We start from the raw sequence: 24,782 nt of genomic DNA, 5'->3' as shown, positions 1-24,782 counted from the left end.
ATTAATACCATCGGATAACAAATTAAATATACTCGTCCAAAATACTTTCCATTCCAATTGCTCAGTATATTTACATACTTTATCCACTTATCTGACTTATTCATCCATTCAGTCCTCTATACCTGACCTACTTAGTGTTTCTTGTACTTTTATTTATTATTCTTTTTCCTTTATTCACTTATTCATTTATTTTATTTTATTTTTATTTTTAATTTTTTTTTGTTTTTAAGTGATTTTGTACTTATAAAGAAAAAGGGTAAAAAATTGTTATATAAACAACACAATTACAAATCCTAAAACCAGAAATCTTCTTCTTTTTTTGTTTTTCTCTTTTTTTTTTTTTTTTTTATTTTTTCCTTTAGTTTTTATTTATTCATTTGTTTTCAAATCATTCTCTTATCTAATATATATATATATATATATTTCTTTTGAAAAATCAATTCTTCTCTTGTTTTATTGTATTTCTTTTTTCTTATTTATCATTCCCCTTTTTTTTTTTTAACTTATCATATAATATAAATACCAAAACAAAAAAGAATCAAGAATTCCCAACTATTCTCTCATCCAAATCAATAACAAAATGTTGAGACTTACTACTAAATCTACAACAAAGAATTTATTAACCTCCAGTAAGGTTATCACAAGAAACTTATCCATCCATGAGTACCGTTCAGCCCAATTGTTAAATGAGTACAAAGTCGGTACCCCAAAAGGTTACCCAGCTCACAATGCAAGAGAAGCCTCCGAAGCTGTCAGTAGATTGTTCAAGGAACATCCTCAAACTGCTAAGGATGGTGTAGTTGTCAAGGCTCAAGCTTTGACTGGTGGTAGAGGTAAAGGTCACTTTGACACTGGTTTGAAGAGTGGTGTCCACTTCGTATCTACTGCTAAAGAAGCTGAATCTTTAGCTTCTCAAATGATTAACCATAAATTAATCACCAAACAAACTGGGGAAAAAGGTAAAAAAGTCAGTGCTGTTTTTGTTGTTGAAAAAGTTAAGGCTTTACATGAAGCTTATTTGAGTATTTTAATGGATAGAACTTCCAAGAAACCATTAATTATTTGTTGTAGTGAAGGTGGTATGAACATTGAAGAAGTTGCCAAACAAAAACCAGACGCCATCAAGAAGTTCTACTTAGACCCTATTAAGGGGTTGACTGATGATGTTGCTTTAAACATTGCCAAGTCCTTAGGCTTTGATTCCAAAGTTTACAAGGAAGCTGCTGAAAATGTCCAAAAGTTATACAAGATCTTTACTGAAAGAGATGCTACACAAATCGAAATCAACCCATTCTCCCAAGTCGAGGAAGTTGATGGCCACCAAGTCATGTGTATGGATGCCAAGTTTGGATTTGATGATAACGCAGCCTACAGACAACAAGAAATTTACTCCTGGAGAGATATTTCTCAAGAAGATCCAGATGAAGTCATTGCTAAGGAGAATGACTTAAATTTCGTTAAGTTAAAGGGTAATATTGGTTTATTAGTCAATGGTGCTGGTTTGGCTATGGCAACAATGGATGTTATCCACTTGTATGGTGGTAGCCCAGCCAATTTCTTAGATTGTGGTGGTGGTGCTACTCCAAAAACAATTGAAACCGCTTTTAGATTGATTTTGACTAACCCTGACGTCAAGGCCATTTTCGTCAATATCTTTGGTGGTATTGTTAGATGTGATTATGTTGCTGCTGGGTTGGTTGCTGCCTCCAAGAGCTTGGATGTTAAAATCCCTATTGTTGCTAGATTGCAAGGTACTAAGTTGGCTGAAGGTCAAAAAATTATTAAAGAAAGTGGTTTGAAGATCTACTCCTATAGTGATTTGGATCCAGCTGCCAAGAAGGTTGTTGAATTTGTCAAATGATTTCCTTTTCTTTTAACCAAAAGAGGGAGAGGGGGGATACTATGATTAACGGTTTTATTTGTAAGTAGTCTAATTATCTTTTTTTTTTTTTTTTTGTTTTTTTTTTTTTCTTTCTTTATTTTCTTTTCCCTTTATTTTTCTAGTCATTTTTTTTTATTTTTTATTTATTTTTTTCTTTTTGCAATCAACAGGATAAGAGAAATGAATAAGTGTACTAGAATGAATGGTAAGAAAAAAAAAAAGTCTATACGTACATATATATATATATATATATACTTAAATATCTAATGATTGAGCGAGTTTTGCTTTTTATATTCATTCATTAAAAGTTGCACATATTGTAAGCAATACAATTTGATGATTTGTGGACGATTCAGTATATCCCCCAAAGCGTTGTATAAGTAAAAATAGAGACAAAGTTGTAAAACGAAAAAGAGAAAATTCTATTACTATATTCAAAAATAAAATAAAATACACATCGTACAAATACATTATATATATGCATGCCTAAAATTATTAACCATCTTTAATTCAGTCTAATTTAATTTAATTTAATTTAATTTATACTAGAAGTTTGGGGTGTAGTATTATGTATAATACTACTGTTATTACTCTTGCTGTTAAGAATTGGAATATTATTATCATCAATATTGTCGGAATCACCTCTTTCCACATTGATGGTCTCACCATGTAACAAATAGCTTGCGATTTGTTTATAATTATCACCGCATTCATCCCTTCTATATTTCATAATTCTATATATTTGGAAACTAGCAACACTTCCTAGAAAAAAGTTTACACTAGCTAATAACATGTTCCGAGGTTTAATGACAAAGGACCATCTCGTCCAGATTAACCCTGTTGCCATTAAAGATAAATTTTGTAAGCCACTAATCTTTTCAACAGGCCTATTTATAATATCGTTGATACCTGCAAAAACTAATCCCCACTTCATAGCTGGTGCCCAAAAATGTACAGTTTTGGGACCAGTTTCACTGTTCCAGAAATTCCTAAAAAATGATGATGTACCAGAGGAAGCAAATCGTGTAGCCATTTTTGTATATGTATTCTTTGTTTATATGGTTTTTTTTTTTTCTTTAACTTTTATGTTATATAACTGATAGACTTCAATTGAAGGACTTAGATGTTTTTCAATTTTTCTTAACACAATTATATATAATCACCAAAATATCTTTTTTTTTTTTTTTTTTCTTTTTCTTCCCTAATTGATTAGTTGATTTACACGTCTATATATATAACCAATTAACCATAAAAAAGATGATTTAGTTAAATTTATTAATGACTTGTTCGTAATTGTAATAATTCAACAATGATTGTTTTTTCTTTTTTCATATAATTTTATTTTAATTTTTTTTGATGACATCTTTTTTGCTGTGCTGCGTTTCTGTGTTTTTTTGTTCTCCAAAGAAAAGAAAAGAAAAGAAAAAAAAAAAAAAAAAAAAAAAAAAAAAAAAAAGGATTAGTTTTGCTTTAGTTGAAAATTGCGTTTTTTTTTTTATTATTATTTTCTTTTTTGTGTTTGGGTGGTTCGTTCGCGTGCAAGCAGCCATAAGAAAAATTTCCATTTGATAAACAACACAAATATGACTCAGACTCTTTTTGGAGAGGTGGCAAAAATAACTTTTTCGCTACGCATATGAAAAAGTGGAGATGACTTGCCCTTTACAAACTAAAAGGCCCAAGGTCGCCCGCAGCTAACTCTCATACTTTTGGAAAAGACTGCAACGTATAATCCGGTTCTTGTATTCCTTTAGAAAGATACGCACCTTTCTAATACTATAATATGTTCCGTACGTCCATATTCTACCCAAAAACATCGTACACAATCAAATTGGAGTTAAGGTCCCATACTAACCTGTATTATTATATCATCAAATTTTCTTTCTAAGCCGATTACGTAGTACACGCCTTATGCCGCGTTTGACGTAAAAAAAGATTATCGTTTATATCTCCTTCACAAATTAATTGCACTCATCATCTTATAAATGCTTTTCTCCGAACACGCTAATTAAAATGGTGTTTCTTCACTCCACCCCTACAAGCTAATGGAAAAAAAGAAATAAAAAAGAAATAAAAATTCGGTCTACCAGTTTTTTCTTTATTTTCTTCCCCTAAAACACCATTATATATATATAAGATCACGTGCCAGTGCCCCTCAGTAGAAATCTGATGTGGTATATCCACGTATAAAGTCATACGAAAATGTTGTGACTAATATCATTTCTTAGTGTACTCGGTTCAAAATACGAAATACGTTCAGTGAAATCCCACAGAACTAATATTATCCTAATGCCGTAATAAGGGAAATCCTCCCTCTTTGCTTTCTAAATTTCACTAACCGTTTATGGAAATTATTCAACAAAATTTTTTTTTCTTTTTTTTTTTTTTCGTTTTTTATATGACGAAAATCAACTGTGTTGGCCCATATTATATTTTTTTTTAAAAAATATTTGAGTTTCATTTACTTACATTGCTCTCATTACTTAGTAGAACATTGTATAGTATACTAGAACGATCGTTCTAAATCCACTCTCAATTGATCGTGCCTAACAAAAAAAAAAAAAAAAATAGTGAATTTGTTAATCTAAAACACACACGCATCATTGGACTATAAACACTTTTGCATTAATCATGGCACGTTAGATTCAGAACCAAATAGAACAAACTCAAAACTGTTTAAGAGTAAAATCGCATTTTAAGATATTCCTCTAGTCACTAACCTACATTTTTAAGTAAGTTTCTATCTTATTATTACTATATATATAATAATAATAATAATTGAACAAAATGGAAACTTACTCATCAATTAAGCCAATAAATAATGCACATAATAAAAAGATTTACCCTAAAAAAGTGTTATGTCGTGGAGGGTCACATGTCAGCGCCTTAATAAAAGATAACTATGTTGCTTATCTTTTTATGTTAACCATAAGCTAATAACTTGTACAGTCTGGAATAAATTATTAATTAAACTATAAATGAACCACCTCTTTATATACAATCTACTTGTCACTATTTTAATTACAGGCATCTGATAGTTTTTATATTGCATTCTCTATATTTCTATAATTGCTATTCGAGGTTCGCCTTTTGGCCACATTCCAACCCTATTTTCATTTCTATTCTTAATTAATCGCTTAAGAATCAATCTCGGAATAAAAACATCTAATTCCTATTTAAGAAATATCGTAAACATGACTTAGAATCACTCGCAGTAACTGCTGTTTCGGATTCGGTAATTAACTTCCTATTCCACTTCGGTCTTTATATGAAATAATAATATACAACAACAATCACAAAGATTATTTAAAACTATAAATCAATCATGAAGAATATCTTTTTGGATATTCATTCCTTTTATACTTTTCCTAATGGTTTTAGATCTTATTTTTATTTTCTTTCTTTCTTTCTTTCTCTCTTTCATTGTTGATTTCGAATATGAATGAACTTAATTAGCGATGTATTATTATTCGTGATTATTAGTCGCAGTAGTTAATTGTAATAGTTAATTATGATAACTGATTGTGATACGTGTTCAACGGCATCTCATAATATAGCAAAAACTATTTTTTGAACGTAACTCAGAATTGACCGTAGTGATTACGGGTTCAGAATTGGTAATTGATTTCCTGTTCTATCTCAGTCTTTATATAAAATAATAATATATAATAATAATAAACATTATTTAAAAATATAAAGCAATCGTGAAGAATACCTTTTCTGGATATTCTTCCCTTTAACACTTTTCTCGATTGATCTAGCTCTAGTTCTAGTTCTTACTGTTGGTTCTTACTGTTGGTTCTGATTATACCTAATTGGTAAGCTATTACTAATCATTCTTACTGATCATAAATAATCATGTCGTTCTTGTGAGCGCCTACTATGATATACATCTAAGATACTCCCTTCAAAAATTTTAAGTATCAAGCAGCATCGGTGGTTTAGTGGTAAAATCCAACGTTGCCATCGTTGGGCCCCGGGTTCGATTCCCGGCCGATGCAAATTTTTTTAATTGATGTTAATTAACATCAACACAACAATGATTTTTTTCAAGCAAGACCAAAAAAACAAAAGAAAATTCATAGTGTAATTTTAAATCATATTTGAACTAGGAACCTTGGGAAAAAAAAAGGTTTTCATCAATATTTCCTCTACTTGGAGGTGTTTCTCCATCTGCATCCCAATTTGTTGGTTCATTGCTCATTTCAAAATATAAACTACAATCACTACAAAATAATTCTTGGTGTGTTACCCAGTTTTTTGTTAACGCTTCTCCATTCAATTTAACACTTTTAATGTAAATATTTCTCTCTCCATCATCCTCGTCATACAAACAGTCTGTATGAAAAGTAGTATTAACACCGTCGTCTGTTTGTAACACCCAATGCCTTAGTTGGGGTGTACCCAATAGATAAACATTAGTACCAGCCACAGGATATATACCAATTAAAGCAAACCATAACCAACTTTGCATTGCACCGGCGTCCGAATTCCCGGGCAATCCATTGATACCCAATTTAAATTTATTGTTTACTATATAATCGATAGTTTCTGAAGTTCTATCATTAAAATTAACAAAGTTATATAGGTAAGGTGTTAGGAAACTTGGTTCATTCCCAATATCTGCTATTGCAGTCCCATACAAAGCAAACATATCATCCAATCTTTCAATAAATGTTTCCTTTGAACCAATGAATTCAAGCAAAGTTTGAATATCATGAGGTACAGCCCACCCATACTCAACCGGCTTACCCTCATATTCATCATCTCTCCAATAACAACCATTACAAGACAAGGGATCATATTTCTTATAATTAAATTCACCATTAGCGTCCCTGGGCTGTATAAAACCACTATAGTTTTTCCCCTCTGCTGCTGCATCAAAATTCCATATTTTTTGCCAATTAGCCGACCTATCCAAATATTTACTTGCCAATTCGTCATATCCCAAACCATTGGCTACCACGTATAAGGCAAAGTCATTATAGGCATATTCCATGGTTCTAGTAACTGATCTGCTATAATTTCTGGTTATATACCCGTATTTTAACCAATCGTTTAATGCACCTCTGCCAAATTGGTTTGTGGAATCTGGTGCTATTGGATCTTTGATATATGGTGGTGGAACATCTGCGTTTGTTTTCATGGCTTCAAATGCTTCCGTCCAGTTAACATTTGGAATATCTTTGATAAAAGCATCTGCCAAGACTATATCTGAATTTGAACCTCCTTGTGTTCTGCCTGATCTATGTGCACTTCTTCCATCCGGCATATAGCCCTCAAACTTCCAAATATTAACTAGTGACCTAATTAAATCACTTGCCCTCTTTTGGTCCAATATATTAATCATTGGATGTAAACAACGAAATGTGTCCCATAAGGTAAACCAATCATCATAATACGGTTCATTACTTTTGGGGTAAAAGGGCGATTCTTTCCCGGACTTGTTAGTTGGCATAAATTGTGAACCATATATGGAAGTGAAAAATTTTTCCAAAACGTTTTCATTTTCCACAGTATAATCGATATCTTGGAACTTTGAAAAAACTTGATTGTCCCATTCCTGCCAAACTTTACGCACAGCGTAATCTAAATCAAATTTTGTGCTAGTGCTCCCCCCAAAGTCAGAGGCAATATTTTTTTTTGCTTCATCAACATTATAAAAACTAATACCGATATGTGAGGTAATTTGTGCTTGGTCAAATTGGAAAAAAACACCCATATTTCTATTTTTAGACGTGGTCCAATTAAATCTAAGTTTGGAATATTTTCTTTTTCCATTAACCTGAATAAAATTTGTCGCAGGAATACTAAATTCACCATAAAAATATATTTTCCAAGCTTTAGAACTACTCCAACCTCCACTAATAGTTACCGAACCTTGATAACTTTTGAGATCATCGTTTACTTTTAAATATCCGCCTCTAAAATTTTGAGTCCACCATGGTCTGCCAAAAGAATGTAAGTGATGTGTTACGTTTACAAAAATATAATTGTCTGATTCGGTAGGGAAAGTGTATTGGATAATCCCAGACTTATAACCTGCACTAAATTCCATATCGACATTGTTATCTAGATGCAACTTGTAGTAACCCAAATGACTTAAATCACCTAATCTTCTAGAAACATCAACAAAATCAGACCTTGGCACGTGATCATTTATTGCAAAGGGCAAGTTCTTTACAGTTAAACCTAATTGAGAAACCACACCATAAGTAGGACTGCCGCCTGTACCCGATTCATGTAGCATTGAAACGCCCAAGACTTGGCCCTTACTTGCGTACCCAGAATATGAATCACCATTTTGACTTTGAATGTCTACACCGATCTTGCACATGCCAAATGGTAATGTGACACCTGGAAACATGTGGCCACCATTTTCTACACCATAAAACACATCAATGTAGTTTAAGTAGGGATATTTTTTATTAACATCCAATGATTGAATATATTTTCTTTTTGGTGGATATCTCTTTAAAGAGTTGGTGCGTTGTGTTGAAATGATTTCATCATCTTGCTCAATGTCAGTTTTTTCTTTTTCTCTTATATGCTCATTTAGTACTTGACTGTAGTTGTTTTCTTGATTGTTTTCGGCTTCTTGTATACCCAAGATATAATTTTCATAATTTTCATAATTTTCAAATGCCACTTGTTCTTGTGCATTCAATAATTTCATAAAAGTGGAAGATAATAGAAATAGATATATAATAATTGACTTCATATTAGGAGGGACCAAAATAACTTGACTAGCTTTTTTTATTTTCATCTTCAAGTTTTTTAAGTTTATTTGGTTGATTAGTTATTTTATATGTTTACCTAGGCTTTCTAGCGGTATGATTTAAAAAAAGTTATGCAAATAAGGAAAAAGGAAAAAGGGAGATGGGTCTAGTAAAGATGACATTATTTGTTTTAGTGTCAGATTTCATTGGTATACGTGTTTTTCTAACGATCTGATTTTTATTATTTTTGGAACGTTCAGCCACACTGTTCAAGTGATTTAATACCATTACATTTTTGAGAGAGTATTACTACAAAAAAAAAAAAAAAAAAGAATAGGTTGGTCTTTATACAGATGAGGCTATACCAAGTCGAAGAACTTTAATTAACGAGATATAATTCCAAAGAAGAGAACAGTTTGAGAAGAAGGAAATATCAAATAATAATCAAAGGCAGGTAAAATAACGTTTTTATTTCACAAACAAGCAACAAGTACACCCATATACAATAAGAATAAAGTTACAATAACTAAACCGTCTTGAATATTCATTACGATGCTAATTGCTAAATAATCCTACAAAAAAAAAAAAAAAGTTAAAAATATATTATATACATGCGGAAATGACTTGCTTTCCTTTTTCTTTTCCTGTTTATGATATATATTTCTCGGCCGATAGCATATAAAATGGCCCATTTTGAATATATATTCAATGTCCTTTAAATTTTGAATTGTTTTTGAATTGTTTTTAATAACAAGACCCAACATAAACTTAATAACACTTGCTACTATTAGATTGATCTGCAATATTAAATTATTACATTTAACCACTAATGAACCCTTTTATTGTAATATTAATTTCAATTGCAATAAACTATACATCTATAAAGTGTCAAGGAATAAATACCAAAGTTATGTATAACAGTAGTATATATAAATAGATCAATGTTTTTTATAAATCATGTTTCATTCCAATAAGATTCTATATTTTTTTTTTTTTTTTTCTTTTTTTCTCTTCTCTTTTCTCTCCTTTCTCTATGCTAACTTATAAACAGTATGTTAAGAATTAAAAAAATAATAAATATATCCAATGTTAACAAAGAACCCAGACAACAATAGCAATATGACTGACTCTATTAAGTTAGATAACACTGAAAACGTTAAATTAGAACAAAATATTTCCTCCACTTCATATGATTCCAGTAGTATCGATGATAATGTTGATAGTAAAAAACAAGATATTGCTTATCAATTCTTACAAAAATATCAACACTTAGAAAATGTCGAAACAGAAGACGATTTGAAAGATTCATCCAAGGATTCAAACTTTTATGGATCTAAACAATTACCTAGAAAATTATTGTTTAAAGTTGATTGTATTATTTTACCCTTTTTATGCATTACCTATCTTTTAATGTTTTTAGATAAAGCTTTATTGAATTATTCAACTGCAATGGGTATATTAAAAAATCTAAAGGGTAACGAATTTTCAAATTTAAGTACCATTTTCTCCGCTTCTTATATTTTCTCAGAACCCATCGTGACATTTTTTATTCAAAAATTCCCATTATCCAAAGTATTGGGAACTTATATCACACTATGGGGGATCGTGTTGGCATGTCACTGTGCTTGTAAAACATATGCATCACTAATGATTGTTAGAACATTATTGGGATTTTTTGAGGCAAGTAGTGCAGTTGGATGCATCGCTGTAAGTGGTATGTATTATACAAAATCAGAACAAGTCGCAAGGATAGGGTTTTATTGTGCTCAAGCTGGTTCCGGTTATATAGTTGGTGGGTTAATATCATTTGGTTTTCAACATTACCACGGTGAATTATTTAGTTCATGGCAAATTATGTTTTTGGTTGTTGGATTAGTAACTGTTGCCTTTGGTATTTTAACCCTTTTAATTTTACCGGATAATGCAACAAAAGCATGGTTTTTAAAAGATGAAGAAAAAATTTTAGTCGTTGAACACATTAGAAGCAACCAAACAGGGTTGGAAACTAAATTTTTCAAAAAAAACCAAATTAAAGAGCTATTCTTAAAGGATAAATTGACATGGCCAATGTTATTATTGACTGGATGCTCTCAAATATCAACGGGTGCAATTGGTACATTTTCCACTACCATTACTAAAACTTTTGGGTTTGATAATTACCAGTCTGCTTTGTTACAATTGCCTATTGGTGCTATAACAATTTTAATCATTATCATTACAACTCAAATGATTTCCAAGTGGAATCATTTCACATTGGTAACTACAAGTATGTATATTCCAGCTATTATTGGTTGTATTGTCATGCTATCCTTACCATTGTCTCACAGAATAGCTAATCTATTTTCTTTATATCTTTTATACAGTGGATCATGTGTGATCACTAATATTTATTTTTGGAATAGCTGTAATACCTCTGGGTATTCTAAAAGAATTTTTCGTAACGCTATTACAATGATCATCTATAATGTCTCCTGCATTGTTGCACCTCAAATGTTTAGAACTAGTTCTGCTCCAAGATATATTCCAGCTAAGATTGCTCTATTAGTAACACAATGTGTCTGCGTTCCATTAAATCTATGGATTGGTTATTTAAGTAAAAAAGAGAACGAAAAGAGAGACCAAGAGCAAGAAATGGATACGAAAAAAGGTGATTATAAGTTTGTTGATTTAACAGATATAGAAAACAGAAATTTTAGATACATTTATTGAGTGATTGTTTAATTGAAGAGATTATATACATATTTTTTTTGTACCATATAATTTTACTAATGTAGTTATAAGTTTTCAATAATTTTACCCATGGTGGATCTTAACTGATGGTGCCTTTTTTTTTGGGTGGTAATTTGGTTATATAATTACCGAGTTCTATTATGTCCTGTACTAAATAAAATGACTCGGATAAAATCAAATAAAAAGAAACGTTACAAAAGAAAAAAAAAAAAAAAAGAAATTTAATTTGTATCTTTTCTTTTTTTATTCATTTCGTTAATAAAGGCAATAATACTGACACTCATTTAATATATTAATTTTAAATCAATTTATAACCAAATAATTTCCCATAATATTATATCTGATTCATTCCACTATAACTTTGTACATTAACAGTAATTAACATTTACCAAAAAAATCATACCAGAAAAAGGAAAAAAAAAAAAATTTCATAGTAATAATAAGTTATCATTATAATACCAATGAATTCTCACCATAATACATATACAGGCGATGATTTAAATGATGGTTTAGAATATGATTTTGATGGAGACATTGTATCTGAACAGGAAGAGCAAACTGCCACTGATTCACATCTTGACAACAAGAGACCTAATGAAGGTAGCGATGACGAAGATGAAGAAGAAAAAAGTCAATTGAGCAAAAGAAAAAAGAAAAAACAATCTTCTAAACTGCATGAGAAAAAACTAGAAAAATTGAAATTTGATATTAATCAGAGGCGTTCTTTATTTAACAAAACGCCTCAAGAAATTGTTGATTATTTAGCCACTTTGATCAGAGGAAAAAACCCAAACTTAAGTGCCATTGAACTGGACGAGCTATATTTTAAAAAATCAGATTTCCTTAATATTTCGTGGGATAAACAAGCAGATAATATTGAGCTGCACGACTTGACTTTATTGCCAGATTTTGTTGTACAATATTTGAAGGCACCCAAAGTGATAGTATTTGCATTATCCAATGTACGTGTTGCTGATATTTACAGAACTTTGAACAATCCAAATAAATTTGGAGGGAAAGCAATCAAATTATTTTCTAAGAACAAGCTGAAACAAGATTTAGATATGCTAACTAAAATTTCATCCGGCTTGAATAATACAACAATTGACAGTGCCAAAAAGAATAACACAACTAACAAAAAAAATAATAACAAACTTTTGCAAAAGAACAAAGAACAAAAGAACATTATTGGTAATAATATTAGATTTTTGATTGCTACACCAAATAGAATGCAAAAAATTATAGAAAATACCAACTGTCTATTTGAGGGCAAAGATAAATTGGACATACTTATTGATTCCAGCTATTTGGACTCTAAGACAAATTCAATTTTTACATCGGATGATGGCATGGTGTTGTGTAAAGTATTAAAAGAGTTTCTAAACAAAAAAAGTTCGGTAAGAATTGTTTTATTTTAAAATGTATATAATATTTACATACTAGAGAATTAAAATTTCTTTTTTAACGTTAATTTCCTAGCCAACATTGAAGGTTTCTTCACTAGTGAATTCTTTCTTTTGATTTGATTTACGTTTTCCACAGGTTTATCATAATCACTTATATTTTTCTTTGGTGAAGTGCTACCACCACCGGTCCCAGAAAAGGAATTGTTTCTGGAAAAGTTGTTGAGTGGATCGTCATCAAATTCGGTTTCAAACGAAAAATCACTACCAACACGGCTTCCACTACGATCTCTTATGCTAGGAATACCGCTATCCATGCTACGTAAACTGCCAGTTCTGCTGCTACTGTTGATGCCACCTGTACCAAGTGCAGCCAAAAGAGATGGTCTTTTTTCATCATGTATAATAACCAAATCAGTTTTATTAGGTAGCAGTGCTGGGGATTGGGGCAAATATCTAGTTTTATTTTGCCTGAAGACTTGTTGTACAGGTTTCAAATATATCGAAGCAGCAGAACCTATATTTAGCTCTAGCTCTTCTAAAATCAGCGGATCCAACTTATTATTCAATGTTATCAAGGGCAATTTGCCATCGATAATTTCCTTTACTATTTCAACGGGAATTTGATTGGTGGACAAACCAGATAATAGCCTCCAGTACATGAAACTTTTGTCTCTTATATCTGGATTGCCATTTTGTTCAGTAGCCATTTTCAAAACTTTAACACAAACCTCTTCTGATTGCTTATTTGAATCTCTTACAAAAAATTTCACAGCCGATGTTAAGATGGAGCATTGAACTTCAAAAGTTTGTTGTAAAAAAATTTTTACAAAATATTCATCAAATAAAGTTAGGTATTGGGGCAGGTGGTTCGAATACTCAGTTAAGATCCAAATCATACCGCTTTTTGATTCGCTCTCTTCCATAACATCAATATAATTAGTGACTAGTTTACTAATTATAGATTTAGTACCTTCATTCGGATATTTTCTGAAAATGTTTTTGAAAACGCTAATAATTTCTTGTACGATGTACTCAACTGAACAAAAATCTAGTAAATCAAGCAAAACAGCAATGGCCTCCTTCTTACCATTACCGCTATCCAACTTGACAGCTAAGTTACCTATGGCTCTAATAGCCTTTCTTGACATTTGTGTATCAATATCAATGGCATACTCTTTCAGCTCATCTAAAATTATGGAAATGTTTTTTTCATCAGCCATTAAGTATAGCAGTTCTAATTTGGTGTCTTTAATGTATATTGGGTCGTCAAATTCTACAAAAAAATATGAGATATCAATATTTAGAAAATTTTCCCTTGGCTTATTCTCAGTACTAGAACTGTTGTTGTGCTCTCTGCTTAACAATAGTAATATAACATTTCTTAGTACTAAAAACTTCAATTCATTAGGTTTGTGCAATAACGCAATGATGGAATTGGATATCCTATTGGTTATCGAATAGCTTAAGGCCTCAACATAGTTACTTAAATATAATATGAATTTGATAGTTTGTAAAACAGTCGAAGTGTTTGATGCCTGTAATTGAGGTAAAATCATGTCAATTATTGCATAACTTTCCTCGTGTGTTTTTGGAACAACAGATAAAGTTAACAAATTAATAATACAGGATTTGTCCCACTCATTTAGATTACCCAACGTTTTGATGATTTTTTTGGATTCATCAAAACTTAATTGTAAATTTGAATTCAAAGGTTCAAAATTGACATACAAATACTGTAATGATTTTAAACAACTTGCCCTTATAGAAGAGGAATCTGAATTTGTAAATAAGTCCCACAATAGCTTGATATACTTATCAATAATCTTTTTTTTTTGTTGTTGTTCTTTGTTTGAGAATTTATCTATAAGTAAATTTGGGATAGCTTCTATACAAGTTTTTTTTTTAATTAAATCAATGCTACTATTACTCTCACTTTCTATATTATGGTCTATGTATTTTAATGCCTCAAAAGTATACTCAGGAATCTTTTTTATATAGCACAAGGTTTCAAGTGCCAAAGTTGAAAAATATTGGTTATTATTGTAATACAAATCGTTAATAATAAACTTCAAAACTTGTTGGATTAGATCTTGGGAGATCAATTGAGGTGTAGTAATCTGTTGAATGTATTGGTAGCATAAGTTGGTAATCAAAGAGTCCTTATTGTTACTGCTGGTAGTGTGGAAAATTTTTAGACACTGGAAAACTTCAAAATACAGCTTGGACATTTCTAAATGGTTGTTGAAGGTAAAATTTGCGACAACTTTTTTGAGAAAAATTTCTATTTTTTTTTTCTTATTACTATTATTACCAATAGTACCACCACTATTATAGATGTTTAGGGATTCTTGTATGACTGGATCATATTCTTGTTTCAATTCAGAGGCTTTATGTTTGACAAATATGGCTTGAGAAGACATGATGATGACTATGCTTCTTAGGGGAGATAGGGGTTGATATTCTTGATGTTTAGGAGAGCAGTCTTAGCTGGTTTGCTAAAAATGTTTTCAGTCAATTTTAAGATAAGTGGGAAAAAATAAAAAAAAGGAGACTCAATAGAAAAAAGAAAGAAAAAAAAAAAAAAATTTAGGTATATGTCCGGGTACAATTTGTTGTTATAAATAATATATAAATCTATATCACTAAAAAAAAAATACAATGTCTTCTTTTACTATAACACAGTTTCCATTTTTTTTAAGCAGTATTAATAATAATGGTAAGCAACAAAATAGCTTCACTTCTGCTATGAAATACAAACTTGTTATTATATCTATCTCTTATAACATATATAAATGTGTGTGTGTGTGTGTGTGTGTTGAACTATTCAAGTAATCATAATTTTAATATCACTATGTGACTAAATTAGCATCAAATACTATATTATCACTATTGACTCTTCTTTGACCAAATTTCCAACCATCAAAGTCAATTAAAGCTTGCATACAGCCCCATTCACCCAACTTGTTACTTAACCATACCAAATTAACTGGCTTGGTTAAATAATCGTTACAACCCGCAATTAGTGCTCTTTGTTTATCACTTTGAGAGTTGGAGGCTGTTAATGCAACAATTATCACCGGTGCTCTAAATTTTGATTTGTCCAATTTATAATTGGAAATGGGAACAGTGGTAGTGGCAGTGGCATCTAAAATGTTTTTAGCAATAGAAGTGCTACTAGAGGCCGTAGTAGGAGTAATACTACCAATACCATTTAATTTTTCGTATAATCTAATTTGTTTGGCTGCATCGATACCACTTAATACAGGTAGCTGTAAATCCATAAAGATCAAATGAATACCACCCTTTTTCCAAATCTCAACAGCTTCTTTACCGTTTTTAGCCAATTTATGCCGTATCTTGTGCTTTCTTAGTACGCTACTTAAAATACTTTGGTTAATTATGTTATCTTCGACAATTAAAACATTAATTAATGGAAATATTGGATTTTTCAAAATTTTTAATGAAGTAGCGTTATTGCCAGTAGTGGTAGCAACAGTATTGGTATTGTTGTCAATCAAATTAGTTCCCTCATTGTTATTCCTCACCTGTGGTTTTTTCACATAACTTTGTTGTTTTGTCTTCAGTAGTGTTAATTTAGGATCGCCCTTGAATGCTTTAGGAATTAAGAAAAAGCCATTTTCGATGCTATTTTTCTTATTGGAATCACTGGTATTATATTTATCATTTTTTTGAAATAGGTGGTGTTGTCCTTGAATATTATTACTATTATCTCTGATATCGTTTATAGGAGGTAATAATTGGGTGTTATTATTATTATTATTATTGTTGTTGTTGTCGTCGTTAGTACTACCATTATTATTCTTATTGTTACTATTACCATGATCATTATCATTACTGTTATTATCGCTATCATCGCTATCATCATTACTTTTGATATTGATATTGTTAATAGTGTTATTATTGTAACTATGGGGATTATTAGCCATGGTAGTACCAGAATTGTTAAATATTAAATTCATTGGTAAATTAACAAAAACAATAAATGGGTTTGCACTAGTTTGTAAGTTTAGTCCACCAAAGTGTTTCAATAATATATCATATACAAGTTCGTCGGGCTCAAATATAATCAAATTGTTGGTATTAATGTAATTAGTAGTATTTAGATTATTAACAGTGATATTATTATTATTATTGTTATTATTATTGTTATTGTTATTATATGTATTGAAATTATTGTTCAAATAACTAGGTATTATCAATTTGGGACTTTTAGGACTAGTTGGTACACTTGTAACACCAAAGGTATAATTATTATTCGCACCTAGCGGAGAAGATATTCTACTAATAGTATTAATACCATCCCTTAATATCATTCCTATACCCATTTCGAAGTATAATCCATTTTTAACTTCTTCGTTGTACCATTGAGGAAACTCTTGTATAACTCTTTTCTTTAAATCGTCTATATTCACTTTGCTAGGATTGTTAGTTTTATTACATTGAATTGGGATTCTTGTCGGCTGATTTACTACGATTGATTTATTATTATTATTATTATATATTGTACCAGGCGGAGTTGTTTTATTTGAAACCAAATGAATCCAAACATTAAGCATTGTAGGAGTGGTAGTATTACAAATATTGCTACTATCCAATAATTGCTTCAATATCCCAATATATTGTAGTATATACTAATAAGTTTATATTATATTATTTTATTTTTTATTTTTTTTTTTCGTTGCTTATAGTTGGCTTCTTTTATTGAAGTTATTGCTGTCGGAAATAGTGCATAATAACTAAGTGAAGGAAGAAAAAGAAAATTAATAATGGCTTTTTTTTTTTGTTGTTGTTTTTTTTTGTTGTTTTTTTTTTTCATTTTCATTTTCAATGCTCGATGCCATATAATCATTAATTACAAAGGGCGTATTATTTACCCGACGATTATTCGGTCTACATTTTCCAACAGTTTATGGCAGGCGAGGGGAAGTATAAATAAATTAAATATATTTAAATGTTTCAGATAGCCGTACAAAGTGCAATTAGCTATTTCCACACTTTTAAAAATAGAAGCCAAATATTTGCACGTGACCGAATGATTATTTTTACCATTTAAGAAAAAAAGAAATAGAAATCTGATGTGAGATAATCCGTTCGGAAAATCTTGTTTAGTTTTGAAAATAAAAATACAAATAGTAAAAGAGGTTATTTCCCTATATTTAATCGGTAATATTTTTAATTTATAGTGTGAAACAGTTTGTAGGTAGGTGGTAACGCCATTGCCATCAGATTTAACTGTATAACATTATTAAAATGAGGGATTTTTTTTTTTTTTCCTTTTTCGATTAACAAACAATAAAGTATTTTATCGTATAAAAAGATATTGTTTATACGATATGTCTTCCCTATCGTTCCCCACAACTTTTATTGTGTATTTTTTTTATCGTTAACAATTTAATTTAATTTAATTTAATTTAATTTAATTTAATTTATTTTTCACAAAGAAATAAAAACAGGGTATTATTTGTGTGTGTGGGGTGTGGGTGTAAGATAAGTACGCTGATATACAAATGAAATGGAGAGGTTTTTTTTTTTTTTAACTTGGCGATTGAACAAGGAGAGAAAAATAAATAAATAAATAAATAAATAAATAAATAAAAAGAATAACTTGAATGTACTTTGATGAAACATGAGTGCATGTGTACGTGTGGGGTGTTGTCACATTAAAAAGAATAAGAATGAAAAAAAAGAAAAAAAAAAAAAAAAAAAAAAAGAAAAATAAAAATAAAAAGAAAGTCATGCATATATAAATATAGTGTCGTTTTATTTTTTTTTTTTTTTAGGAGCTGTACACCTTGCAAGTCATGTCTCGTAATATTTTGCTTTTTTCCCTTTTTCTTTTTTTTTTTTAATTGCATTCTCTCTTCAGTCTCTATCTTTGGTCTCAATAAAAAACATCCATTGTTTGCTATATTCCAAATTTGGTGTCCATCAACCAACACTTGAGTAGTCTTTGAGTAAAAGCAAATATACATTTTTATTGTTCTTAAAAAGGATTCGGAAGAGAAAACAAAAAAAAATGTCTTCTAAAACTATGAGCAATAGTGACAGAATGGATTCTGTTGCATTGGCAAAGGTGAATAAATTTGTTAATACCATCGATGATAAATTATATACATTAAAAAATATTATAACAAAGGAAGAGAAACAAAGAAGTACTATTCCTACTACTAAAAAGAAGAATTCTCCAAGTATTAAACAATTGAAAAAGTACTGTGACTTTCTAAAGAATACTAAACAAGAGTTCAATAAAAAGAATATAGTCGTATCCAATGCCGCTATTAAAAATGATAACACTAAGTCTAGTAAAAAAACTAAGAGGAGAAAGGCTACTTTTTCATCGTCACAAGAAACACTTACCGACAGTACTGGCGGTACGGATTCTGATACTTGCGGCGATAAGGGTGAATCCATGGTGAAGTTTAGTGACATTTGGAACAGCTATTATGGTGATAACAGTACTGCTAAATCAACAGATGCTAAGCTATTAATTAATCCTAGCAGTTCCAGTTCGTTGTCTTCCACTAACACTTTAGTGTCAGACGATTCTGATACTCCAACTCCACCATCTTCTAGCACGGCCACTGATGATGAAGCTAAGCTGTCAGAAAGCGAAAATGTTCTGAATGATGTTATAACTGCTAATCTATTGTATAGGGATTGTATTGGGTTAGGTGACGTTGAAGACAACGAGAGTGTCTGGGAGGTGATCAATTATTATAATTATGAGGGAGCTTGTTCTTTAGGTGCACACAGACACTTGCATTATTATGAATTGCCATTTCCATGGAGAGAAAACAGGTATATTATTCATGGGTACAGATTTTTTACGGATTACAAGAACTGCTTAAAGAGTGTGCTGGGTTTAATTCCTATTACTAGTTACGAACAAATTTATGAGCCAAAAACATGCTATAATTGGCATAACGAGACTGTCAATATATGGACACATTTGTCTGGTGCAATCTATTTACTTTACATGTTGGTTCGTTTCCAAATTGAGAATAGTTCTAGCATTCCTTGGCCAATTAATGTTGCTGTTAGTTCCTTTTTGCTCAGTGGTATTTCTTGCTTTTTGCTAAGTGTCACATGGCATACTTTTAACGGGTTTTCTATATTGCCTTGGAGATCTAGGGCCTGCTGCTGTGACTACACCGGCATTACCTTGTTGATTACCACTTCTATTATTTCCATGCAGTTTACAACTTTATACAGTGGTTCTAATGAGAGTAGCAGTACTCCGTATGGGTTGTATTGTTTCAGTTTATTGAGTTTTATTCTGGGATCAGCATCTATATTTATGAATTGGTCTCCCAAGTTTGACAGACCAGAGAGTAGAATCTTGCGTATTTTGGCATACGTTTTTTTGGCTAGCTCAGGGAATTTGTCGTTTTTGATTTCCGACCCTAGCGGGGGTAGTCATTTTAAATTAACCTTTTTCAGCAGTTTAATATGGTATCTTGTTGGTGTTGTATTTTACGCTGGATTTGATCCTGAAAAGCATAGAACTGATGTTTTATACGATAAAAACATACCTACCCATAGACAGTTATCCAATGATATCACCTTAATTACCAACAAAAAACATCATCATTTTAGGAAGAAACCATTAGAAAATATTAATCATGGTGCTTTGTGGAAATCCTTTTGGTGGTGCGACTATTATTTACAAAGTCATAATATATGGCACACTTTCGTTGTCTTGGGTTGTTTAGGTCATTTCAACGCATTATTGACTATACTAAAGGAGAGAGGGTATATATGAGATTTTAGTTTTTTTTTTTTTTTTTTTGAATTTTTTATGCTTTTTTTTTGTTTTTTATGCTTTTTTTGTTTTTTTTTTTTAAAAAAAATAGTATTTGACTTGGACGGTTTGTCTATTACTATATTATGTACATATGACGTTATGTTGATTGATTTTTATTTATTCATTTTGTTTATTTAATTCATGTAGTTTGTTTGTCTTTACGTTCTGATTTAAAATATCGTTAAGTTTGTTTTTGGGAAGTGTTATCATTTTGTAATTCATTTTGTAATTCATTTCTATGCGTATATTTCCTGCTATTGTTTTCTATTTTTTTTCTTTTTTAGGGAAAACGAATCTCCGGGGATTGTTTAAGATATGTATAAAAAAAGAAAAAAAGAAAAAAGAAAAAAGAAAAAAGATCTGAAAACAATTAAACAATTTTCGGATTTACGTTTCGGATAGTAACAAAAACGAAAAAGTTTTTTTTTTTTTTTTTTTTTTTTTTTTGTCCGAATAACTGAAATATTAAAACACTTTACTTCTCTTTTCCTTTTAACATTTTTCATTCTTTTCTTTCTTATTTCCCCTCCAATTATCAATACTGAAAAAATTGAGGAAAGGAAAAAGAAATAAATTAAATTAACAAAGGGATATCAAAATATGGGCTTAATAAATCAACCTATGGGTCAAATTAAATTGACCAATGTTTCGTTAGTTCGTCTTAAAAGACACAAAAAAAGATTTGAATTAGCATGCTACCAAAATAAAGTCCAAGATTATAGAAAGGGTGTAGAAAAAGATATAGATGAAGTTTTACAAATACATCAAATTTTTACAAATGTATCAAAGGGATTAGTTGCACCATTAGAAGATTTACAACAATGCTTTGAAACTACTGATCAAACTACTATAATTAAATTTATTTTAGAAAAGGGTGAATTGCAACTAAGTGATAAAGAAAGACAATTAAAATTACAGCAAATTAATAATGAAATGTTAAATATTATTAGTATGAAATGCATTAACCCTAGGAGTAAAAAAAGATACCCTCCAACGATGATTCATAAAGCCTTACAAGAATTGAAATTTAATATTGTGATAACCAAACCTGCTAAACTACAAGCTTTAGAAGCTATTAAGTTGTTAATTAGTAAACAAATTATCCCCATAGTTCGAGCCAAAATGAAAGTCAAAGTTATTGTGGAGAATGTTACTGATGATAAATTGATTGACAGATTGGAAACTTTGTTTTTAAGTAAAAAGAAGATAGAACAAGAGAATATTAAATGGGGATGTGAAGGTTTAATTGATCCTGTTAGTTATAGGGAAATTGTTGGCTCATTAAATAACGGTCAAGTGGGCAATATACAAGTTTTAGATATGGCAGTAGTAGATGAATGAACTTTTTTTTTTTTTTTTTTTTTTTTTCGCACTCTTTTATATAATATATTGTTATAAAACGGTACATGGAAGCTAATTTAATAAGATACATATATTATTAGTACATATTCTTAATGTTTGTTAAAATCTTTAATAAAATATCAAACAAAGAGATGTTATCAGTAATTTTTTCTCGGTTTAATAACTTTGAGGATAACATTATTATAAATGATTCACTACCAGAAACTTTTAACTTATTTTTAATATATAATTCTGATATCTGTGCTGCCATTATAGGCAATTGCATGTTATTTGAATCCCCGAATAATGTATCTATTTGGTAATTTGACATATGATCATTGGTATATTCATTCTCCATGCTATTGTTATCTTCTGATAGTAAAACTTTAGTTACATCTTGACATGTTACTGAATAAGTCGTGTCTAACTCGCCATTTAATCTCAACTGAACTAAAACTCTATTGGAGAAATGCTGTGATAATATATGCACTATCTGCGGGTTATCAGAGTTAGAACCGATATTGTCGATTAAATTGAATTGAGTTTCTGTATAAAACATATTGTAAAGCTAATTCTCTGTAAAAAGATAAACAACAAGTGTATTTTATATTTAGTTATTTATTCTTTACCTGAATTAAAGCTATGGTTGTTGAATAAATAACTTTTTTTTTCATTTTTTATTAAAGAAGGAACTAATTCAAAAGAAATGAAAAAAAAAAAAAAAAAAAAATAAAAAAAAATAAAAAAAACGAAAACATAAAAACGTAAAGATAAAAAAATAAATAAATAAAATCAATGTAACTTTTTTCGGTGGTACCAACTCGCTTTTAAAAACTATGAAAGATTTACATGAATTAAAATTTCCGTAACTCGTTAATACATCGGATTATATAGCTATTTATTCATCTCAAACCATAGCATTCTTTCTTTTGCTGCAAGGGGAACACTACTTCCATTCCATCATACATTAAAATAATTCTTTCAAAACCATAAAATATAAACGAATGTCTTTTTTTATTTTATTATCACACTTTTATACAATATCATCATGGATGCTAACTACACAATTTCTAGGAGGTCTGTTTTTTATATCTATCATACACCAACTAATAACTCCAAAATCCAAGGCAAGAGATGAAAAAGCAATCAATAATAAAATAAAACATCCTGCTAAGATTATTTTTACACCAGCAACACGATCAAATAGTTCCAATACCAATAAAGTGTACGAAAATCCATTTGAACATGTTCATGACGATGAAAATAATGTTCAGCATATGAAAAATAATGATGGAAAGAATAACGGTAAAACTGCTGGGAGTAAACAAGGTTTGTTTTTTAGCGAACCTACTGAATTGGTACCGGACTTGAATTATTACTTTCAGCAATATGGTTTACTTATTGAACCTTTCAAAGTCACCACAGAAGATGGATTTGTTTTAGACCTATGGCATATAATAAACCCTAGCATTAAACAAGGAAACGTCAGCGGTAATAGTAGTAGTAGTCTGACCAATGAAGAGAAATCTGATAGTAAACGTAAGGGGAAATTGCCTATTTTATTTATACATGGGTTACTACAGAGTAGTGGCTCCTTTGCTTCATCCGGAACAGAATCAATTGCATATTATTTATCTAAAATAGGTGAGAGAGACTGTTGGTTAGGCAATAATCGTTGTGGGTTTGATCCAGAATGGGATACAACTAAATTGAAACAATACAAAAAAGGTAATGGTTCCACTAGTGTAAAATGGGACTGGGATATTCAAGAAATGTGCAACTATGATCTTCCTTGTCTGGTTGATTTTGTTTTAATGAAAACCGGATGTTTTAAGTTGAATTTAATTGGTCATTCTCAAGGGACAATGCAAAGCCTATTATCATTAGTGAATAAGACACAGTTAATCAATAAAATAGATAATTTCGTTGCTTTATCACCAGCCATATATCCAGGTGAATTGTTATACAAGAAAATTCCAGTTATTTTAATGGCTTTTTTCATTGATTTTAAATTGGTCTACGGTATCAAATCGTTTATCCCGCTGATGTTAAAAATGAGAAATATTATGGTGGGAACCAAAATTTTCAGTAATTTATCATATATTATGTTCAATTACTTGTTTGATTGGAGCGATACATTGTGGAACCCTAAATTGCGTAACAGGCACTTTCTTTTTTCACCGGTGGCTATAAGTGTAAAACTAATGAGATGGTGGTTAAGTCCTTCCAATCCAAGTTTTAGAAATGGAAAGTTTAGTAAAGCATTCTTCCCAGATGATAAAATATGGTTTCCTACTGTAGAATATCATGAACACAATGCTACTGCTGACATATCAGACAACTTCCATAAGCATCAGTTAAAAAATAGCGGTAATGAATGGCCAAAGATATTGATATTTGCACCCAAACAGGATCGGTTAGTAGATGGTGCTAGATTAATAAATCATTTTACCACCTATGAAGATCCAACTGTTTACAAAATTTGGTACATTGAAGATTATTCGCATTTGGATGTTTTATGGGCAAAAGATGTTATAACCAAAATAGCTCAACCTATCTTGGAACATATATAATAATTGAGAACTAAAAAAAAAAAAAAAAAAAAGAAAAAAAAACATTTCCATTATGTAGAAATAATTAGATAATGAACTAAGTGGGGAATTTATAAATATTCTCCTTAGGATAATTCAAATGAAACTTGGTTTATTTCATCTGGCAATAAGGAATCTAGGTAGTAAATATAACTATTTTACAAATTATGATTACTATTATTTGCATTTTTACAAAAGATTGAATGACCAAGAGGAATATAATTTTATCCTTGGTTTCATCATAACAGAGAAACAAACTTGATTGAACTGCAGCTGATTTTCAATGAT

At 30.2% G+C, this 24,782-nt stretch overlaps 11 protein-coding genes and 1 non-coding gene across 12 annotated transcripts; 7 read left to right on the top strand and 5 right to left on the bottom strand.

The window, feature by feature from the left end:
- Positions 1-580: 580 nt before the first annotated feature.
- On the top strand, positions 581-1,861 carry LSC2 (succinate--CoA ligase (GDP-forming) subunit beta; the record flags this gene model as incomplete). Its single annotated transcript, XM_046079667.1, has 1 exon — positions 581-1,861. The coding sequence occupies one exon, from the start codon at positions 581-583 to the stop codon at positions 1,859-1,861; it is 1,281 nt and encodes a 426-aa protein (XP_045933296.1).
- A 556-nt stretch (positions 1,862-2,417) lies between these two features.
- MPC3 (mitochondrial pyruvate carrier) lies at positions 2,418-2,915 on the bottom strand (the record flags this gene model as incomplete). Its single annotated transcript, XM_046079666.1, has 1 exon — positions 2,418-2,915. The coding sequence occupies one exon, from the start codon at positions 2,913-2,915 to the stop codon at positions 2,418-2,420; it is 498 nt and encodes a 165-aa protein (XP_045933295.1).
- A 2,897-nt stretch (positions 2,916-5,812) lies between these two features.
- On the top strand, positions 5,813-5,883 carry SCDLUD_004802. The gene has a single exon. It is a non-coding gene; the product is annotated as a tRNA-Gly (tRNA).
- Positions 5,884-5,990: 107 nt separating this feature from the next.
- Positions 5,991-8,648, bottom strand: SCDLUD_004801 (conserved putative glycosidase; the record flags this gene model as incomplete). Its single annotated transcript, XM_046076791.1, has 1 exon — positions 5,991-8,648. One exon carries the CDS (start codon positions 8,646-8,648, stop codon positions 5,991-5,993), a length of 2,658 nt encoding a protein of 885 aa, XP_045933294.1.
- A 1,039-nt stretch (positions 8,649-9,687) lies between these two features.
- On the top strand, positions 9,688-11,310 carry THI73 (Thi73p; the record flags this gene model as incomplete). Its single annotated transcript, XM_046079665.1, has 1 exon — positions 9,688-11,310. The coding sequence occupies one exon, from the start codon at positions 9,688-9,690 to the stop codon at positions 11,308-11,310; it is 1,623 nt and encodes a 540-aa protein (XP_045933293.1).
- Positions 11,311-11,792: 482 nt separating this feature from the next.
- CMS1 (Cms1p) lies at positions 11,793-12,749 on the top strand (the record flags this gene model as incomplete). Its single annotated transcript, XM_046079664.1, has 1 exon — positions 11,793-12,749. One exon carries the CDS (start codon positions 11,793-11,795, stop codon positions 12,747-12,749), a length of 957 nt encoding a protein of 318 aa, XP_045933292.1.
- Positions 12,750-12,778: 29 nt separating this feature from the next.
- On the bottom strand, positions 12,779-15,157 carry APL1 (Apl1p; the record flags this gene model as incomplete). Its single annotated transcript, XM_046079663.1, has 1 exon — positions 12,779-15,157. The coding sequence occupies one exon, from the start codon at positions 15,155-15,157 to the stop codon at positions 12,779-12,781; it is 2,379 nt and encodes a 792-aa protein (XP_045933291.1).
- A 429-nt stretch (positions 15,158-15,586) lies between these two features.
- Positions 15,587-17,314, bottom strand: SSK1 (mitogen-activated protein kinase kinase kinase SSK1; the record flags this gene model as incomplete). Its single annotated transcript, XM_046079662.1, has 1 exon — positions 15,587-17,314. One exon carries the CDS (start codon positions 17,312-17,314, stop codon positions 15,587-15,589), a length of 1,728 nt encoding a protein of 575 aa, XP_045933290.1.
- Positions 17,315-18,774: 1,460 nt separating this feature from the next.
- IZH3 (Izh3p) lies at positions 18,775-20,520 on the top strand (the record flags this gene model as incomplete). Its single annotated transcript, XM_046079661.1, has 1 exon — positions 18,775-20,520. The coding sequence occupies one exon, from the start codon at positions 18,775-18,777 to the stop codon at positions 20,518-20,520; it is 1,746 nt and encodes a 581-aa protein (XP_045933289.1).
- Positions 20,521-21,162: 642 nt separating this feature from the next.
- Positions 21,163-21,903, top strand: SDO1 (guanine nucleotide exchange factor SDO1; the record flags this gene model as incomplete). The annotated part of the gene is made up of 1 exon (XM_046079660.1): positions 21,163-21,903. The coding sequence occupies one exon, from the start codon at positions 21,163-21,165 to the stop codon at positions 21,901-21,903; it is 741 nt and encodes a 246-aa protein (XP_045933288.1).
- Positions 21,904-22,000: 97 nt separating this feature from the next.
- On the bottom strand, positions 22,001-22,462 carry IRC25 (Irc25p; the record flags this gene model as incomplete). Its single annotated transcript, XM_046079659.1, has 1 exon — positions 22,001-22,462. One exon carries the CDS (start codon positions 22,460-22,462, stop codon positions 22,001-22,003), a length of 462 nt encoding a protein of 153 aa, XP_045933287.1.
- A 493-nt stretch (positions 22,463-22,955) lies between these two features.
- Positions 22,956-24,476, top strand: SCDLUD_004793 (uncharacterized protein; the record flags this gene model as incomplete). Its single annotated transcript, XM_046079658.1, has 1 exon — positions 22,956-24,476. One exon carries the CDS (start codon positions 22,956-22,958, stop codon positions 24,474-24,476), a length of 1,521 nt encoding a protein of 506 aa, XP_045933286.1.
- Between the last annotated feature and the right edge of the window lie 306 nt (positions 24,477-24,782).

This window comes from Saccharomycodes ludwigii, chromosome VI (genome assembly GCF_020623625.1).
Source record: "Saccharomycodes ludwigii strain NBRC 1722 chromosome VI, whole genome shotgun sequence".
NCBI lineage: Eukaryota > Fungi > Ascomycota > Saccharomycetes > Saccharomycodales > Saccharomycodaceae > Saccharomycodes > Saccharomycodes ludwigii.
Note: the sequence above shows the minus strand (reverse complement) of the source record. Positions and strands in the feature narration are given on the sequence as shown.